Source organism: Alligator mississippiensis, chromosome 1, assembly GCF_030867095.1.
Source record: "Alligator mississippiensis isolate rAllMis1 chromosome 1, rAllMis1, whole genome shotgun sequence".
Lineage (NCBI taxonomy): Eukaryota > Metazoa > Chordata > Crocodylia > Alligatoridae > Alligator > Alligator mississippiensis.
Window position 1 is genome coordinate 411,673,215 of NC_081824.1, and position 20,096 is coordinate 411,693,310.

The 20,096-nt window shown below is 41.9% G+C and overlaps 1 protein-coding gene across 8 annotated transcripts in view; it reads right to left on the minus strand.

Moving 5' to 3' along the window:
• Window positions 1–2,647: 2,647 nt before the first annotated feature.
• Window positions 2,648–20,096, minus strand: part of ZC3H13 (zinc finger CCCH-type containing 13) — a 65,435-nt gene continuing 47,986 nt past the window's right edge. For 7 of the 8 annotated variants that reach the window (XM_019500447.2, XM_059727455.1, XM_019500448.2 and 4 more), the window contains 6 exons: window positions 18,796–19,821; window positions 14,539–15,048; window positions 10,145–10,291; window positions 8,844–9,044; window positions 3,732–3,895; window positions 2,648–3,136 (listed from right to left, as the gene is read on the minus strand). In XM_019500447.2, coding sequence (XP_019355992.1) covers window positions 2,966–3,136; window positions 3,732–3,895; window positions 8,844–9,044; window positions 10,145–10,291; window positions 14,539–15,048; window positions 18,796–19,821 — 2,219 coding nt within the window. In that variant the 3' untranslated portion in view covers window positions 2,648–2,965. The remainder of the gene's footprint in view (window positions 3,137–3,731; window positions 3,896–8,843; window positions 9,045–10,144; window positions 10,292–14,538; window positions 15,049–18,795; window positions 19,822–20,096) is intronic. The other variant, XM_006275998.4, reaches the window with a different exon arrangement.

A 20,096-nucleotide genomic window follows, 5' to 3' on the forward strand; every position in this document is an offset into this window, starting at 1 on the left:
CTGAACTTGAAAGAAAGGGTTGCAACCTTCTCACCAGACAGAGAGAGAAAAGCAGTTGTATTCACTACTGACACCTGAAGATCCAGGTGCAGCAGAAGATCCAGGAGCACCAAGGCTGAGAACCTGAGTGACAAGGGGCTGAACCCCATCAGTGACAGGTGGACTGGGACACCTAGATCACTTGGTCTGCCCATCACCATTACCTTGGTCTTATCTGGATTCAACTGCAATTTGTTCACCTGTATCCCAGCCCCAACAAGGCACTGGAAAAGGACTCTGATGGCGGAAACCGAGTCACAGAGAAAGAAAGGTAGAGCTGTGTTATCAGAATGCTGATGGCACTCACTCCAAATCTCAATATAATCTTACCTAAGCACCAAGATGGACCTCTGGGGACCCCACAGAAAAGGGAATGATGAGCACTTGCCCATCACCAGCTTCTGAGACTTCCTTGCCAATCTCCAGGTAAAGTCATTGACCAGGGCCATGAGTACAGTCTCTGTCCTATGTCCAGGGTGCATGCTGGACTGACAAGGGTCCAGGAATCTGAAGGTATCCATAAATATGCCCAGGAGACAAGTAATCTCCTGACTGATTCCTAGAAGGGCTCCTTTTCACATAGTGCAAGGGAACCTGGGATACAACTTATTTCTAGAGTTCAGCACTAAGCAGTGAAATATGGATCACTTTGATAAAGGCTGCAATATAGATAAGGTGAACTGGGTCTAGTTGAGACTTGTTGAAGATGACACTATTTTACATCAAATAGACATCTTATACACACACACACACACATAACATTTATATATAAAACTTCCTAGCATGCTTTGAACAAATAGCAACAAGGTAAACTATATGTCCTAGAACAGAATGTAAGCACTGTACAATATGTACGTACCCCATTGAAAAAGCAATTCATCATCATTGAAAGAAGTTGGGGAAATCTAGCTAGAGAAATGCCGTATCAGGACATTAATTACCAAAACCAATATATTACGTCATATAAGTTACATCAGATGTTCCCAACCCCTGGGCCGTGAAGGGTTGGCTGCAGGACTGGAAGTCCGGAAGTGACCGGCATACTGTGGACTACTGAGTATAAAAAAAGGTTGGCTGCTGGTCCACACAGTCTGCAGTCACGTCCCGTCTGTGGTTTGTTGTTCCGCAGTCTAAAAAGGTTGGGAACCACTGAGTTGCATCCTTGCCAGATGAGTGGACAGAATTGAAATTCTCCTGTAAAACTGAACAATTAGCTAAGTACACTATAGAGTTTCATAAGTGATATTCTGCTCTGGCTGTTCTCAAATACCTGCAAAAAGACTACTGGCCTATTTTAAACTGGCAATTCTTACATCCTCGAAGACCATAACATTCCCTCAGGTTGCCACACCCACGGCACACTTGTTGCAGTGACTATGCTGTTGGCTGACTCAGGGTGCAAAGAACTATTTTCAGTCCCTGCCCACTATTCCCAGAACAGCCAGGTTTCACACAGAGCACCAGAACACACCATACACACTGCCACCTTCATCTCTCTTATCACCTTGAAAAGAATAGAGCAAACTAGGGCATAAGAGCCAAATATTATGCAGTACTATTTAGTGAGGGTATGAGTCAACTTTGGAATCTGGGCCTTGATTGGAGACAGGCAGTTAACTGCATTAGTCTTAAGTCAGGTAGAAAGAAAGGTAGGCTAACAGACTAACCTACAGACTAAACTAACTCCTCCAGAAATGTAAATTTCATAGGCAACAGCTTACTTTGTCATTCAAATTTTTTCCATTTAGCATTTTCAAAGGAGGATCTGAAAATATACTAACTTAAATGTGTATATGGAGCTTGACTGTTTTGCAGGGAAAATGGTTCAATAAAGTTCACTGTAATTAAATAACAAAACACAGCAAATCTATTTTGTATATTGCAGTCCTAGACAAGGCTGTTTTCAACAATCAAATATTTTTATGTGTTTTGGGGAAGGAGATTAATCCAGGCTTTAACATAATTGGAAGCTATGATCTAATACTTTCAGCTTAAAGCCAGTCTTATTGTAGCTATAAAATAAGTCAAAGCATTTTAAAAGCCTGGATAGAATAGGTTTGTTAACTCTTGCTTAGTTAAACTACTGAGATGTCATTAAATATAAAAAAAAAAAAATTAGAGTATGTAACTGACTATCAAATACATGGGAAAAATGATAAAATGAAAATAATACTAGTCACTAAGTTTCTTCAAAAAGTGCTCAAGTAAAAGAGGCATAAAGTTTTGCATAGGCCATAGTTAAACTTAACAAACAGAACCAAAGTGGTAAAGCTCCTAATGCAAGATGCATCTGATACAGGAATATGGGATTTTTATTTTTATATATAAGCAGACAAAGATATTCATGTTCTTTAAAAAAAAGGATTCCCTAAAAAGCATATTAAGAGTTATGTTGTAAAAAGCATTTTGTTTTTTTGTAATAGAACGGGATGCCTGTCTACTAGGGAAAGGATTCTAAAAATACTTTGTGCTGCCATTTTACAGAGTTGGCTAGCAACATTTCAGAGTTACGTTGATAATTTTCAAGTGAAATCAGTATGTTTATAACATCATATAAATTAATGGTCCCATGAACAATATTTTTCAGAATACAGGGAAGATACAAAAACAGTTTTCTTTAGTTTAATATCAGGCAATGTAATAGACTGCTAAAACCAGACATCTTCACATTATTACACTTGTTGCACCATAAAGTTGGTTTATGTTACAGTGTACGATTTCAATGATATAAAATTTGCAGTGAACTGCAAACAGAGGTCTTTGTACTTTTACTGCTAATTATTTATTCCCAGACACGTAAGAATGTGTAAGAAGAGTCTTTTCCTCCATCTTTTACAGTTTCTTCCTAAATCAAAAGGTTCCCAATATCAAGAGCAGAATTACTGGTTGGAGATTAATTAGAGAGAATGCCACTATGGTCACAGGTTTAAGACACACACACTTCCTGCTGGATACTTGGTTGTGGAAGTTTATTCTCTTCTGTTTTTTCTTGCCCTGGACCTTGGCAGACAGTCTTGCGTTTAAATAACCGTAGACTCAACCTTAACAAGTCACTGTCCATCACTGGAGGATTTGTGTAGGTTTGCTTTGTTGTACCCTGCTTGGATTAAAAAAAGAATTCAAAATTAGTTGCTTTTGATAAGTATCCTCAATAAATTAAAAAGTATAAGTATACATTCTTAAACATGGTCCCTTCTAACTAATTCTTGCAGCTATGTTGCTATATTAGCACACAAGGAAACCTCAGCTTGGTGCAACAGCTTGAAAAAGTTTACAGGAAAAAGTGTTTAGTAAACTTCCTTAGGCTTGAAAATGATACTTTAAAAAACAATTTGTGCGAAAGACCATAGAATCCTAAAACATCAAAGATCATTCAGTTAACCATCTTTAAAATAACATTTAAAAAAATAATTCTAATTATACAAATTCTAATCTGCGTAAGTGTGCCCCCAGAATTTAAATCAAACCTACCATTAGTGGCCTGGTCACAAATTTCAATTAATCTTAGGCTCCAGTAAAATAAAAAACAAACCATCTCTCAATTATTTAGAGGGTAGAGGGAATGTAAATTAATAGACTAGCAACAGCAAATGCTGTATCAGAAAAAAGCTTGATCTAACTGCAGAAATATTTTGAAGTAAAGAATATATGTTTCCATGTTTTAAATATTCTGTGTAAACAAATGCACTAGCCTTTTCATTCTTCACAAGCTGCCTGCGAATTGCAGAATCTCTTCTAAAGCACAGTGCTTTACAGCAAGGACCAAGGTTACTAAGAAGACCTGCTCTTTCTTCTTTCCGTACTAGTGCAGCCATATTCAAGGCCCCAAGTTCATGTTCAAAAAGATTTTCTGTATCTACAAAAGAGAAAATAAATAAACAATTGCAGAGATCAGCACATCCAAAATACTTTGCAAGTCATGAAATACATGCATCGCCTCCCCAAAGTATTAAAGTTAAGAACTGTCCTGCACCAGATTTGGAGATTCTCTCATTAGCCTTTTAAAACCAATATGCCATTTCAAAGGCTCTTCCCCAAAACAAGCCCTATATATCAAACTTGGTATTGGAGGAAACTGACAAGGATAACTCTTGGTCATAGAGAAGGCAGTATAGCAGTGAGTGTGTTTTGTTCTTCAGCACTGGAAGGAAATGCTAGGATGGTGGCCATAACTGAGGACTAAATACTTGGACACAAGTCTGGAATGGAAGACCAAACACTGTTCATCATCAGCTAAGTGGGTATGCAGAAGTAATACTCTCCAATCACTGTTAATCAAACAAAACAGACACAACCTATATTGCCTTTTTCTATGTGACAAAAATGGGAAATTGGGCTACATCTGGCTACTCAAAGGCAAAATACAAAGAGACAGAATACTCTTCCTCTCCCTGTACGTGTGGTTGCCACTTCCCTACCACTGCAGAAAGGCAATGCAGATGGAAGGACAAGGGTAGTCAGGGTTGGAGGACAAGTTAGGAAGCAGACATTCTAACCAGCACACTCCTCCTGTGGCCCAAAATAACAGCATCTGTGAATGCTACCTGAAATGGAAACAAAGGTCTGTCAATACAACTAGTCGCAGTCAGCTGCAGCATGGTAGCCACAAAACAAATGTGTCATCTACATGGCCGCTGCTTTTCAAAAGGGACCCTGAGAAGCAAGGATTCAGACTCTCAACATTCCTCTGGTCTTTTGCAAGCCAGAGCCAGGCAGCTCCCGCTTCAGTGCACGAGACTCCAGCTCCAGCTCCCTTCCACCCACTTCACCTGCCTACCTTGGCCCAGACAGCATGCACAGAGGAGAAAGAGCTGCTGGAGGCAGGGGAAGCTGAGCTGCACCAGAAGCAGCCCCACTGGGAAGCTGTGCGTGCTGGCTGGGCCAGGGACAGCAGGTTCAGGCAGGGGGCACAGCTCAGGCTGCCTCGGGCAGGGCTTGGCCCCATGCGAAGCACTGAGGGACAGCTGTGGGCCGGATCCATTCAACTGACAGGTGCCCCCAGAGGGCCGTATCAAGCCTGTATTTTGTTCACCACTGGTATTGTACAACCAAAAGACCCCAAATAAATAGAGTAAGTCAAAGTGGAGACTAATGCACTGAGACTACATACAGGAATATGGAGACACTTAATTCACTTCAAGAGTGATCTTTTAACCAAGCTGACCAGGCCATTTTTCAGACAAGGTAAAAGAAAAGTGAAAGATTACTCGGTATCAAGGATAGGTCAATGAAAATAGTATAGACGTTGCCAAGACAACCCAGATGGCCAGTAAGCAACCCAAGTGAGTGGCAGACACAAAAAGCAAGTTCAAAAGCTAACACTAACAGCCTGTGGAGTCTGCCAAGGTGCCAGATGCTGAGCATGTTTTGCAGCTGAGTGCCTGGTTCCTATGAGGAAATGGCAGTAAATAGTAGAGGCGGATGAAACAACTATAGATTTCAATTCATCACATGCTACAGTTTCGTTCTACAGAAAGCAAATACTAGTATGACTGTCAAAAGCAAACTTATTTTCTGTGTTCTGCATATCAACCCACTAATAGAAGCGAGAGAGCTAACATAAGAATGTGTAAGCATCTTTTTCTGTGGGGAATTTATAATGAGATGTAATAACTAAGTGATGGCAGCATTAACACTTACAAATATTAATATGCAGAAGTTGAGAAGTGAAAATATTACATCCCCATTGCAATATCAACTCACAGGTATATCTAACTCATTTCCTATTACTTTTTAGTCAATTAAAAATTTATGTCTCAATCTAGAATATATGTATAATGGCTGAATGACTGCTACAATGGGATCTTCATTTAGGCAGGCACTGGCCAAAAAATGAATCTTACACAGAGCAACTGCATGCAGGGCTTAAGCTTCTTGAAAATTGAAGCACGGGGTATAAATAGCATAAGATCTGCCATTTATTGAGTCAGAACATAGGTGCACCTTGCCCAGTATTCTACGTCACACAGGTGCAGTGTGTGGATGCTGAAAAGAAGAGTAAACTGGGTACGACCAGGGGATTTTTTTTTTTTTTTTTTTTTACTGTTCCTCTCACTGGCAGCCTCCAGCGTTTAAGGTCTAGGAAGCTCTGATTCAGGGGCTGCATGCTCAATAGTTACTGATACCCTTTTCCTCCAAAAATCTGTCCAATCTCTCTTTGAATCTGGCTAAACTGTCAGCTTCCACAACATCTTGGGTGCAGACAGAAGTGACACTTTTTGCCACAGAAAGCAGGTCATAGCTATGACCAAACACTGGTGCAGCCCGCTTCAAAAATGGCTGATTGCAAAAAGCTAAACCCTCATTGCATGAGGGATCAGATAAAGATGTTTCAAAACAGAGCATCTTTTGTAACTTGTGTCTGCACTACCTCCCAGCCTTCAGCTGTTTTCAGAATGGGAGTGGGGGGAAGGGAGCAGAGGGAATTTGGTTTGGGGGTGGGAGGGGGAAGCCCCTGTTGGAGGGTGGGGTGGGTGTATCAGAGTCGCTGCAAGGAACGGAGGCTCCAATTCACCCACCCCGCCCTCTAGTGCTGGCTGGGGAAACCCTAGAATGAGCTCCCCCTGCCCCCTTTCCGGCTTCCCATTCTGAAAACAGGACAGGCTGGCAGGGAAGAGGGGCTGTTGGTAGAAGAAACAGGCTGCAGCTAGATTCCCCTCCCCCCTGGAACCAGTAGTGAACTTCTGTTTGGTCCAGAGGATCGCTGTAACTCAGAACACTTCCTACAAAGTGTTCTCAGTTACAGAGGGGAGCTGCATTTCTGTCATTGCCCCTAGTGGCAACAAGATCCACACTTTACTTGCATGCTGTGTGAAGAAACTTCCTTTTGTTAGTTTTAAACTTACTACCTATCTATATAAAGAGTGTCTGCATCAGTGCTTCTGAAACCTTGCTACACTGAAGGAAGCCCTCAGAAAATGCCAGCTCGTAGCTTTCATTTGTTTTTTGATTGTGGAAAAATAACAGGGCAATTATTTTGTTGCAAAGAACTCAAAGACCACAACAGGTCACAATGTTTTTAACACTGTGGATTCCTATTTGAAATCTCTGGGTTTATTTTGTGAATCTTGTTTGCATGTCTAACAGTGCTAACACTGCAGCACTCTGGTTGAGAATCACTGGTCTGCACCCTATTGAAATTAAAGGAGACAGTTAATGCCTCATGGGGCAAATGCCTTCCCCTTGTTCTATAAGGCTGTATTGAGCAGGACTGTACCCATAGAATAACGGGTGCACTGCTGGAGGATCTTACTCCTACTAACATTAATTCTCTGGCCATATCCCTAGCCCCAGAGGAAGTCAGATCACACTATTTCAGGCCTCATTCTACATTAGTCTACAGGATCGCTTTACATTTCAACTCTTGTGGTAAGGAGTCACTTAAAATGCAGATGAACTACTTAACAGGAGCACTGATAAAAAAAAACCCAAACCAAACACACACAGGTTTGTCCACTCTCTTTACCATTTCAGACTGTTTGCAAAGTCAAAAAGATGCCCCGTTTTATCAACTTGCATTAAAAAAACCATGTTCACAGGCATGTAAGCTGGAAACTTTTTTTTCCTTTAAAGAACTCCTACCCCACACAATAAAATAAAAACTGCCATTTGCCAATGGCAAGTGAATGGAGGGTGCTTCTCAAGGTACACTCTTAATGTTGTATTAAAAGTTTTTGCATTTAATTTCCTTGGCTAAAAAACAGAAGCAATGGAAACAGCCCATGATTAATATGGGTATATGGTTCATGTAAGCAATGACATTCACAGAGATTAATAGGACTGGAAGGAACAAGTTCCTTTTCCTATTCTTCTCTATTGTCTGACAGCAAGTTTTCTGAGAAGGCTAAGTTAACAAGGCAGAAGCACGTTGATTTACACTGTGAAGAATCCAAACTGATTCTTTTTTTTTTTTTTTTTATAAATGAAGGTTTCAAAATTGCAGAAGAATAAAGAATTCAGAAAAATGTGTTATCCCTAATGTTCTGTGTTTTATTTGCACCTATAATTTTCTCATCTTCAAATATTAAAAGAAAGATATAACCATATATGTGGTCTTACATTTCAGAGATAGAGGCAGTTAGATGTGTTAGTCTGAAGTCAAGGAAGAGGCAAAGTAGATTTGCATTTTACATTCTAACTAAATCAGAAATATATAGCATAAACTTTTGTAAGCCCAAGGCGCACAAATAAACTCAGGCTGGCAAAAGCCTGTTATATATCGCTGATTTAGTTAGTTTATGAAGTATAAATCTACCCTGCCTTCTGCCTTAAATGTGATGTCATAGACATTCTCACAGGTTGTCCTACGCAGCTCATTTCCTTCTGATAGATTAGAGGAAAAATAAGCAGAGCCCAGTCTACACTACAGAACCACACCATAGCAAACTGCACTTAGGTGCCATGCCCACACTGTATCCTCTTTCAGGAGAGGCACCGCACCCCCACCCCTTCCCAAATGTGAGGTTAAAACTCCAGCTATGGAGGAGCAGTGAGCAAGTGAGTGAGGCTGATGAGTGGCCTCTGTCCCTCCTGCATGAGAAAGGAGGATCACATCCCCTGGATGCCATTCCAGTGTGGAAATCAGTTTGCTCTTGCAAGATACACATCCCAATTTTGGAGAGCTAATTTTCAGGGGAAAGGGTTTGTGTAGGTATGTGAGTAAACAAAAGCTGTTTCACCTGTTCACATTTTGTTCCTCTTAAGTTCAATCTTTAATGAGGGTATTATGTAGAACAGCAACTCGTTTGTTATTTTCAGACATCTTACCAATCATAATTAGACATTTTATTCCTCAAAACAATTACCTTTAGGTTTTTCTAACACTCTCTGGCAGGTTTCTTTAATTTTGGTGAAGAGTTCAGGGCCTGCCAATCGTTTTGAAATGCCAACTCTCAACATCACAGCACCTGGTGTGAATTTTAAGAGTGCGGCACCAGGCTCCCGTGGTTCTTTCGGCTGCTTTGGCATAAGGCTTGACCAATCCACATCTATTACATCCACAGGATCTGTAAAGACATTCAAACAGAAAACTAAGCTCTCGCATCATCAGCCCTTATTAGACATACAGCTGGTTACTTTCACCTGAAACACTTTCCAAAAGTGGATTCTGACATTTTAGAGCATTTATACCAATGAAAAACTGAAATCAGGAGGTTCCAATCAAATTTGTATGCATTTAAAAGAAAAGCCAGTTTCTATTTTTAATATTACTCTGTGTGAAACCTCTCTGGTTCTGCTGATCTGGAAACAAACCTTCAAAGGTATAAAAAACAAACTTACTATGGCTTACATACCCTCTTAAAACTCAGAACCTGGTATAACCAATATGAATTAACAAGATTTAAGTAGTTGGTGCCCACATTAACTTAAGCTGCTACTCTGCTCTGTCCCTGGCGCAGGTTCAAGAGACCAGCTGTCTTCTAAGACATATGTAGCTTACTGAAGAGCACTAGCGCTGTGGTTTGTCTGATGCATAAGGTATGTTACAGCCAACATGAATAAGGTTGACGAACCCACATAGGACTTAGAAGAAGTAGAAAAGATGTGAGGCAAGGATTTCTTAGAGTGATATATTTTACTGGATCAACTATGTAGCTGGAATAAAGTTAGACAAGCTTTCAAATGCAAGATATTTTTTGTCAGGTCGTAGAAGTAGAAAAGGCTTTTATACTAGGTTGATAAGCATTCCATTCAAAAAGGTAGATGAATCTAGGAATCTGTACAGCATCTCTGAAGTTTCCATTCCTTTAAAATAAACCCAGTTCCAATCAATATTAACTAATGAATGGGGTAAATGAAGCAATGGTTTATAAAAGGCACAGCCTGCTCTTTTAGCACCTATGGAACAAAAACTAAGTACGCTTCAAAATATAGGTCCCCGACTGTATTTGGGAAATGCATAATACTTTTTTGGTTTTACTGATCACTACAAAACAAATTAAGAATTATGTTAATAAGTGTATGAACTCTATTGTGTAGTCAGAACAGCTTTTATGCCTTGTTTCAACTTGACATTTTTACAGTAGCACCAATGTACAAAGCACCACTCCAAAGAGAAAGATCTTTGCATTCCACCCTTAGTGAAAAAAGTTTTGCTATATTTTACCAGGCATCTTCTCATCCTCCTGTTGATCCTCCCTCTTTTCAGCATCTCCTGCCAGGATTTCATCCAGTTCATCATCACTGATTGGTTCGTATTCTCCAGCACCAGATACCAGTGAATGCACGTCATCTATCTTGGTTTCATCTTCTTCTAGAGAGAGAAATTCAGCGTTAAACTGATTTTTCTTGATTTTTAAACACTGCAAAAAACTGGAGTAAATACAGGCTCGAGCAAGTAAATACATTTTCCTTTGGGATGAGTGGGGGAGAGTGGAAATGCATTCACAGCACAAGGATATGCATTAAATCCTGGAACTGGATAAAACACTTTTTCTTACCCGTCTTGTGGCAAATGAAAGGTGGAATTTCATTTGCTTGTATCAACTTCTCCTTGAAAAAAAAATGTATGCAATATGCATGCACAAGGTCAGATTCATAAGGCATGTGCTTGGCGGCTAAGCAACATGCAGACATCTCTCCAGCAACAGACCACCTCACTCCTACACAACATGAAATTGCAGAAGAAATCATTCACAGACTGGATTGTGTATATGGTCTAAATCAGTGGTGCTCAACCTTTTTGGCAGGCCGGCCAGATGGGCATTACCTAGGGCATTCCCCAGGCCATCCACGGGCCGGATCTAGTTTGGGTTCCCTATATGGCATGAAGCTGTTGTGGCAAGGTCTCATCCAGCCATGTGGAGGCAGAAGCTCCAACCTGGCTGGGGGGGGGGGTGGAGGGGATCATGACCCAGCCCTGTGGGGAAAGGTAGCATGGCGCAGACCCTTGAAGGGGAAGGGGGCTTGACCCACTCCCACAGATGGGGGAAAGAGGGTTTGACCTGGCCCCACAGGGGGTGGGAAAGGGAAAGTAGCTTGGCCTCATTCAGCTGCTAGGGGGAGGGAGTGCAACCTGACCCCAAGCTGCTGCATGGGGCTTGGGGTTTGGCCACCGTCCCCCTGCAGTCAAATTTCCCCGTGGACCTCATTTGATCCATGGGCTGAAGGCTGAGCACCCTGGTCTAAACAGACTATCAATTTTTAACCCATTACCTTTTGTAACCCCTAAGTCCCAATGGTTTTACTGTTTTGTTTACTGCCTTACCACTTTCAGCAGTGTCCTCTCTCCTTTACTCCCCTCTTCCTTATCTTTTATATTTAAATCACTGCTTCTATTTGAACACCTGTCCTCTGCTAGTCCTTTCATGGCATCTGAGGAAGACAGCTGTTGCTCATGAAAGGTTATGCAACACAAAATTAATTAGTCTGTAAGATACAACTCTGCCCTGCCTAAAGGTTAATGTGCATGAGTCCAATTTCATGTTACACATCAAGGTCCATATTCTTTTCAGAGCCGCTTCAACCCAGGAGTCTAAGACTAGAATTTGGCTTCTTGGGTCTGGAAAAAAAGAGAATAGTAGCAAGAAAAACAAGACCAGTGCAAGCTAAAGTAGCTTCATTCCACATATACCTTCACTTGAACCTCTAAAATCCTTTGTGCAGGGCTTGAATAAAGTTACACCAGACTTCCTTAGTTTCTTTTGTGTTTATTAATTTGTGACCTATGTACTTAGAATAAATGCCTGACATTTGATCCTTACAGTTCCTTACAAGAGAAACCACATTACTCAACTACAACACAGCTATGGTCATCTTACAATTTAAGAAAAAAAAGGTAGGGCTACACTTTCCCCCTTCAAAATTGAATGTCTATCCAAAACAAAAAGGGTATCAAGCACAGACTGCTTGCAACCCAGAGTCCACCACCAAGAAGAGGCATGTGCAAAAGGTGGTATCTCCCAACACTGCTCAGATGACACCAGTTAGAATTTATAGCTACCTTTTTCCTTCCAGAATGGAGCAGAAATGCTTTTGCCTCCACCCCCAGAAGTGAAATTCTCTGTGCAGAGCTGCATCAAGGTTACAGTCTGCTGGCACTTTATACAATTTGCTTAAAAAAATAAAATCTAGAAATCAATGTGGAAAACTAAGTGAAAGATATGATCGTATGAGTGTAAATTAACTACTCAGAACACCTGTCATTGCTTTACAGGGAATACCGCATCTTTTGCATTATTAAAGCCTACCCTTGAAACAAACACATTAAAGGTTCAACACATCATCATAATTAAGTAATTAAATCTTCACACATTTTACGTTAGATATATGTTAGTCACTGGCCTAAAAAAATAGCTGGTGTTGCACCAACTTCATCAGATTTGAAAATTGTCCAAAGGGCGATACTGGGGTCTACTCTACATTTTGTACTAGGTCTTGATTTAATATTCATTATTTTACATAATGAAGTCAGCAGATTTTCCCACACCTATGTACATAAGCAGAGAAGACCATACTTTAAATATGGATATATGTGCAATTTACTACCTACCAAAACATATTTTAATTAAAGTTTTAAATATTTAACAGCAGCATTTTAGTCTGCTAAAAAAGGCCATACAATTAAGGACATAAATATTAAGTTTTATATAGACATTTAGTGATAGCCTCATTTTTAAGAGTGCTAGTTTTATATAACTCCCAAATGCAGTTTTAGAGCCTTTCGGAATGCAACACAAGATCTACCAGAGAATACTTAATGGGAATTCATATCAAATCACTTTGCAAGCAGTCTCCTTGAGAGCTAGGTTTGAGAACACTTCTAACATCCAAGGCATATCCAGCTAATGTCCCCTCTTTGATATAATGGAAGCCTTTCATCACCCTGTCTAAGCTTTCCCAAAAGACCTTCCCAGAATACTGCGTTCAGATTCTTCTGTTCACAGATCTAACAGCCTCTTCTAATCCTTAAAAACCTGCCACTCCTACGAATAATGGACACGGAGGTCTAAGGATTCCCACATTCACCCGTCTTTCTCTTTGACAATACCTGTATTTGTATGGACAAGCATAACCATTTCACTGATGACCTACCAGAAAGTTTCTTAATTATGCCGTATACCGAGGAACTAATCTGTGAACAGTTAACAGTACAACATATACACAACTGGTCCACCACCATCACCCTGCATCCCTCTACACTAGGGGTTTTCAACCTTTTTTGGTTAGTGTACCCCTGGCGGCCGATGAGTGCGTGTGTGTGGGGGGGAATCCCCCATAGCGAAATCAAAAGTGGCAGAGGCAAAACCGGAAGTGCCCCCACTTCTCAGTGCTGCTGCCGTGTACCCCCTGAGGCCTTCCCAAGTACTGCCAGGATAACGCGTACCCCTGGTTGACAACCCGTGCTCTACACAGACCAAGGTTGCACCACAGAGCCATACACTGGATATAGGTCCATGCACCCTAGCTCCAGAACCAAAAGCAGTATAACTGAATTAACACAATACTGTGCTTAGGCTGAACCTCTTAGCCAAGGCACTGTGTTGTGCTGATACAATGGTTCTCAACCTTTTTTTGCTGTGTCCCGCTGCTGGGAGCAGAGTGTAGTGGCAGCAGGGGAGCTCCCGGCACGTGGCACGGCTCATTCTGCGTGCATGGCACAGCCAGCACTGCCCCCACGACCTTCATTTGGGTCGTGACTCGAGGCTGGGAACTGCTGCACTAATACATCTATACTGATTCCAGAATTAATGGGCATGGAGGTACCTGAGGCTCTCTCTATGGTGTTGCCTTTTGCTGTGTATCTTTACATTTGCAACACTCAAGCTACTCAAGTCTTCCTCAGTCGTCAGCCCCCTCCCTGCATTTCTTTCTTTTTTTTTTTTTAAATCAAAACCTCTTTTTTTCTGGTGCCAGAAAAAGCTAGCAAATTCAAGTAACATTGAACAAACTGACTTTGCTGGAGTTATACTTGCACAAGGCCACTGTCAAGAACTACAGAAATCTTCATTCTATAAAATACAACCATTAGTTCTGTGGCAACTGGGTCTCCCAAATATCAACAAATGCTATTTTTAATACAGCAACTTTCAAAATATGATGTAGGACAATAAGCAAAAGTTACTTAAAGGGAAGCTCATCTGCTTCCACACTTAAAATGCCTTTTCTTCTACAGTTCTCCATTTTGACTGTCCTCACCAATACACTCATTGCCACACTAAGCAAAAGGCCAATAATGTACAAGGATGATGAGAAAAAGAGGATTTCTGTTCTTTAAACAACTGACTGTTCAGAAGTGTGGTGCCTGAGCAAATTATACCTTCTTTCATTTATGCTTATTTGCCTTTAGAAGCATGCAATTAGTGAAGCACATGCTAAAAAAGATGCTCATAGGAACTCTCTTGTATGGTATCTGTTTTCACAGTGAAAAAGCTGGAGCCAATATGCATATCAAAGAGTGACCTTTAAGGAGAAAATTATTCTAATATAATGTAACTCAGTGTTATGTTAAAAGGGGAAGAAGTAAAACCAACAATCTAGTTTCTTTCCAGAATATCTCACCTTCTACACTCTCTCCTTTTTCAGCCTCATTCCCATCTTCAAATCCTTGTAAAGCCCCCAAGTCTTTTTCTGTCCTTTCCTTCTCTGAAGTTGCAGTGTCCCGGCAAGTCCCATCAAACTCCTTTTCATGATCTCTGTCCAGTTTGGGTTCACTGTGTTTTGTTGACTCTTTCTGAGATGAAATGTCAAGAGTTCTGTCTCTGTCTCTTTCTGTAGTATCAGGAAGCTGCCTCTCGCGCTCTCTCTCCATCTCTCTCCTTTTTTCCCTCTCTCTCTCACGCTCCCTGATTCTATCACGGTCTCTGTTCCGCGGCCAATCTTTATCTACATCTCTGTCCCATTCTCTCTGCCTTCCATCTCTCCTTTCTCTTTCTCGTTCACGATCATGCTCATGGCGATCTCGGTCTTGAAGCCTCTCCCTGCTATCAAAGGACCCAGATCTAGAATGGACCTGACGATCCGATTCAGGAGAACTTCTTCTTGAACTGTGACTTCTTGAATCTTGACGATCTGAATAAAATATTTTAAAAAGATGCAAAATTAGAGCAAGTAAATGCTGTATACATTTAGCTGCACCAAAGTAGGCAAAATCCAAACCTGTAAAGCCTATGATATCAAAATTGATCTTTGAAGCTGTCTGAATATTACATGTTAAGATTAAACACAATTTTAAAATGCCTTTCTAAAAATCACTTATATGTATCTGATTTTCTTCAATTTCAATCTTGGCAAATCTTATCCTACAGACCAAACATTTTTCAGTAGCTACAACACTACCTTAGAAGCTAGAAACATTTTCATATTTTGCCTCTTTAAACAAGAGGGAAAAAAGTATGCAATCACTTTTAAAAATCTGCCATGTTAAAATGCAGTAAAGCTTGTATTATTATCATTTGCTACCCAAGCAAAAGATGATTTTTATACCATTTGCTTTTCACAGAACTGTTATCATAAAACTATCAGAAGTTTAAAGTCTGGTTTTGTGAAAAAAGTAGCCTAAATGGAAAAAAAAACCACAACAAAAATACTAAAAGCAGAAGAATCCTAATACGGAAAAAAAAAAACCTTATCTGGAATTTTCTCCTGAATGTTGGTATCAGAAACCTTGTCAAAGGCATCTAAGTATTAATTTGGAATTAAAAGGATTTTTGTTGCTGGTTTATTTTTTTTTCAGATGGGGACCGCATCTCTCATCTCTGCCACAAACTTCCTGGGTAATTTTCACTAAATTTAGGCCCCTTCTACACATTACATGTACTACATAATTACCTGGTTAATTGTAGGCCTGTGTGAGTCGGCAGTGATCCAATCCGGCTTTGGATCCGGCCGCTTTGGATGGCAGCAATCCGATCCGGAGCTCTGGATCGGGTTTGTGCCTCGATCCGGCCCAAGCAGCTTCGAAGCCGCCTCGGAGATCCGGCCATAGGGTATAATGGGGGAAATCAATAAAATATCTGTAACTTTGTTGTTTTTTTGTCTCATTTGGATGAAACTTGCAGGGATGGTAGCCTCTGCTGAGAGCATAAAACCTGCCAAGTTTCAAGAAGATTGGTGCAGGGGTTTGGGGGGAACTGGACCCCAAATTCATGAAAGCCAAACTCATGTCATGGCTGTGTGTTACAACACGAGGGTGAAAACTGCAGGGGTGGCAGCTCTTACTAAGTCCACAAAGCCTGCCAAGTTTCAAGAAGATCGGTGCAGGGGTTTTGGGGGAACTGCACCTCAAGCTGTGGACAAGCAAAACTTGTGACATGGGTGACACTCCATGTGTTAAGGCGCAGCAGGGTGACAGCTCCAGGGATGGTGGCCCCTGCTGCAGCCATGACATCTGCCAGCTGTCGAGGAGATGGGTGCAGGGGGGTTTTGAGGCCCTGCACCCCTAGCTGCTGATGGCCAAAACTCGTGCCAAGACTGTCTGTCTTGGGGCAGTTGATTGTCTGTATTGAGTTTTTCCTCTCCTTAGTCTGGTTTTGTAGGTGCTAATTGATGGCAATTAACTGGCTACATTAGCTAGGTCCTGTGTATTGAACTGGTCCCTGAGTGAATCATGATTGATTGATTGGTAACTGGTAACATAGTAGCTTAGCAGCCAGGCCTGCAGTAGTGTGCCCCAGGACAGAGACAGTCAGTCCCACAAACACCCATGGCACAAGTTTTGCCTGTCAGCAGCTAGGGGTGCAGAGCTCCAGAACCCCGCTGCACCGATCTCTTTGACAGCTGGCAGGCGTTGTGGCTGCAGCAAGGGCCACCATCTCTGCAGCTGTCACCCTACTGCGCCTTAACACACACAGTTTTACCCATAGCACGAGTTTTGCTTGTCTGCAGCTTGAGGGGCAGTTCCCCCCAAACCCCTGTGCCAATCTTCTTGAAACTTGGCAGGCTTTGTAGCCGCAGCAAGAGCTACCACCCCTGCAGTTTTCACCCCCCTATGTTGTAACACCTAGATGTGACATGAGTTTTGCTTTCAAGAATTTGGGGTGTAGTTTCCCCCAAACCCCTGCACCAATCTTCTTGAAACTTGGCAGGCTTCATGCTCTCTGCAGAGTCCACCAAACCTGAAATTTTCATCCAAATTGGACACAAACCAACAAAGTTACAGATATTTTATTGTTTCCCCATTGTACCCTATAGCCGGATCTCCGAGGTGGCTCCGAACCACTTCGGGAAGCCTAACGAGGCCAGTGTTTCAACCTGAATATGCTGCTTCGGATCCTGAAGCGTCCGACGCTTCTCTGGATCTGAAGCTCTGTCCAAAGCCTCGCACAGCCCTAGTTATAATTGCACAGTTAATTTAGACCATCTAATAATTGCTACACGTGCAAATTAATTATCATGCCATAAAAAGATTAGAGGTGCACTGATACATCAATCCGATATCAGAGTGGCACCGCTATAAAGAATATTGTCTGCATCGGAAATCTGCCTGATATGGCCAATAATTTGGTCGATAAATGGCCCATGCATGTGCGCAACCACAGCGCAGCTGGTGTGGTGGATGGGAAAGGGAACAGGCATGTGGGGGAGATCAAGGCCCTCGCAGTGAGGGAGGAGTGGAGACTGGGGCAGGTGCTGGGGAAAGCGCTACCCTGCCAGAGCAGGGCAGGCCTGGGACTAAGCCATGGGCCATCCAGGGGGCGCAGGGGCAGCTCCTGCCGCTGTGTGCCACTTCTGCAGGAGCTGATGGCCTGATGGCTCGTTAGGCGTTCACCTGCTGGCTCCTGCCTCTCGTCCGGGAGGGCATGCGGGGTTGGGGGGGAAGGGGAGGAGGGAGAAGAAGGTGCGCCCCCAGATCTGCGCAGGGCCGGGGCTGCACCAAGCTTTCCAAGCTGCTGGCTGGCATCAGAAATCAGATCGATATCAGCCGATATGCGTCCTTAAAAATAGGCCATCAGTATCAGCTCCAAAAATCTCTATCAGTGCACCTCTAAAAAAGATCCATCGAGCTCTGAATTTAGAGCTGGAAAATATGTACTAACTTGATAGCTGTTTTCTATCCAGCATTAATTTGCATGTGTAGCATTGCTGTGCCCCCACAGCTGGGAGCCAAGTCAGCTGAGGGAACTCCCAGTCATGGCACCATCCCATGGGCTGACACAGACGGGAGTCTCAGCAGGAGCAGGAGCTAGTGCAGGGGGAACCTGGGATCAGAATCCTGGGGTGCCCCTACACCAGCAATAAGGTGCGATAAAATCTGATGCGGATCCCACAACCACACCTCCTGCATTAAAATTTACCCACCAAGAACCACAAAGCCTATTGACTTCAGTGCAAGTTTCCTGCAATAAACACTGAACTGGAGAGAAGGCGTGTACATTTTAACTTCATGCACATAATTTCAGATTTCAATACTAAAATTAATTTCAATTTGTCTATAATTTGAAAAGAACAGTTTATCATAAAACTACCTCTGCACAGTGTTAGCATAAAAACCTTTCTAAATTTACAAGTTTAATTAGAGCCATATGTGTGTTCTACAGCCTGCCCCCTCTCCGCCAACACCATAAATAGTTATTTCCTGTTGATATTCAGGTATCAGCAAAGGTATAATACATGTCCACTGAGGACATGAGCTTTCTAATGTCATTATTTGCAGGAATATTAAATCCTTCAGATTTTACTATAGATATAGAAGCGCCTTCCTTTAGTCTCTGGTGGAACTAAAGGGTTTAAAAAGGGTTTATAATAATTTGGAAAAGGTAGCGTCTCATTTTTCACAAAGCGTGATATGTCAATCACATTCCGACTATATTCTATTACCTGAAGATGTGCTGCGACTGGGTTCCCCTCGTTTCAACTGATCAATCCTGGACTTTCGTTCCCCAGTGATTTCTAAGCTTTTTTTCTCTCTCTCTCTGTCCCTGTCCCGAGAGTTGCTGTGCAGGACCCTTTTCCGCCCTGTCTGGTCATCTCCACTGCGATGAGCAGATTCATTGGATGGTGATCGCAGTCTACTTGAGGTATGGCTCCGATTGCTACCAAGACTACTGCTGCGCTTCTGATCCACAGGTTTGCGATGAGGTGCATCTTCTATGGTAACATGAGGAGTTTCTATCTTTTCTCCTCTTATTCTGTGGCTTTTTCTGTGGGATTCCTCAGTGCTTCTTTCAGGAACGATGATTTCACCACGTTCTGGAACATCTTCATCAGACCAGTCGCTAAACGTTGTCTCTTCTCTTTTTGGGGCAGGTTCTCCTGCTACAGCTTTCTCAGGAGCTGCTTCAGCCATTTCCTCTTTTGTTGTTACAGGGGGTGTTCTTGGACCTTTTTTCTTCTTAGGGTGTGGAACAATTTCTTCATCAGACACCTCAGAATCACCTTTGGACCTCTTTCGCTTTTTCTCAACATTTTTCTTCTTTTGACCCTTCTTGGGTGAAAAGACCTGGCTTTCCTCTGCTGCTGGCTCACAGTACCTTTCCACACCATTATCATCATCTTTCTTTTTCTTTGTGGCCTTTTTCTGTACTTTAGACTTCTTTTTGTTCTCTTCATGCATTCGATCAGATGCATCTCGTTCTTCAGAAGGGCGATGACCTAAGTTTTCTTGGACCCTGGCCCTTGAACTTTCTGCGACTTCTGTTTGCTCTCTTTGCTCTCTCTGTTTGTCTCCTGAAGAAACCCTCTCTTTAAACTCTGGTTCTTCATAACGTCTGGAACTTTCTTTTCTCTCAGACTTTCGTTCTTCTTCTTTCCACCGACTCTGTCTGTCTTCTGTAAGGTGAGAGGGGCTCAGTGATCGGGATTCTTGTGGCCGTACCACCTGGCTCAGAAGTCTGTGCTTCTCATCTACAAAATGTAAAATGTAAGTATTTTTCTTGTCCATGAAAGGGAATAGGGAATTTTGAACATTCTGCGCATATCAAGAGAAAGCATCAATCAAAAAAAGCCAGCCTTCCCAGTTAACATGCTTCAAGCTTACAGCTATAGTAACAATGGATTTTATTTCACTTTTGATAAACATGGAATTTGAAGACAGATGTTGGGGCTATTGCCCCCTGACAGCGTTAATATATTATGATAAAATGGGCATGTAAATAAATATCAATAGACAGTCCAAACAC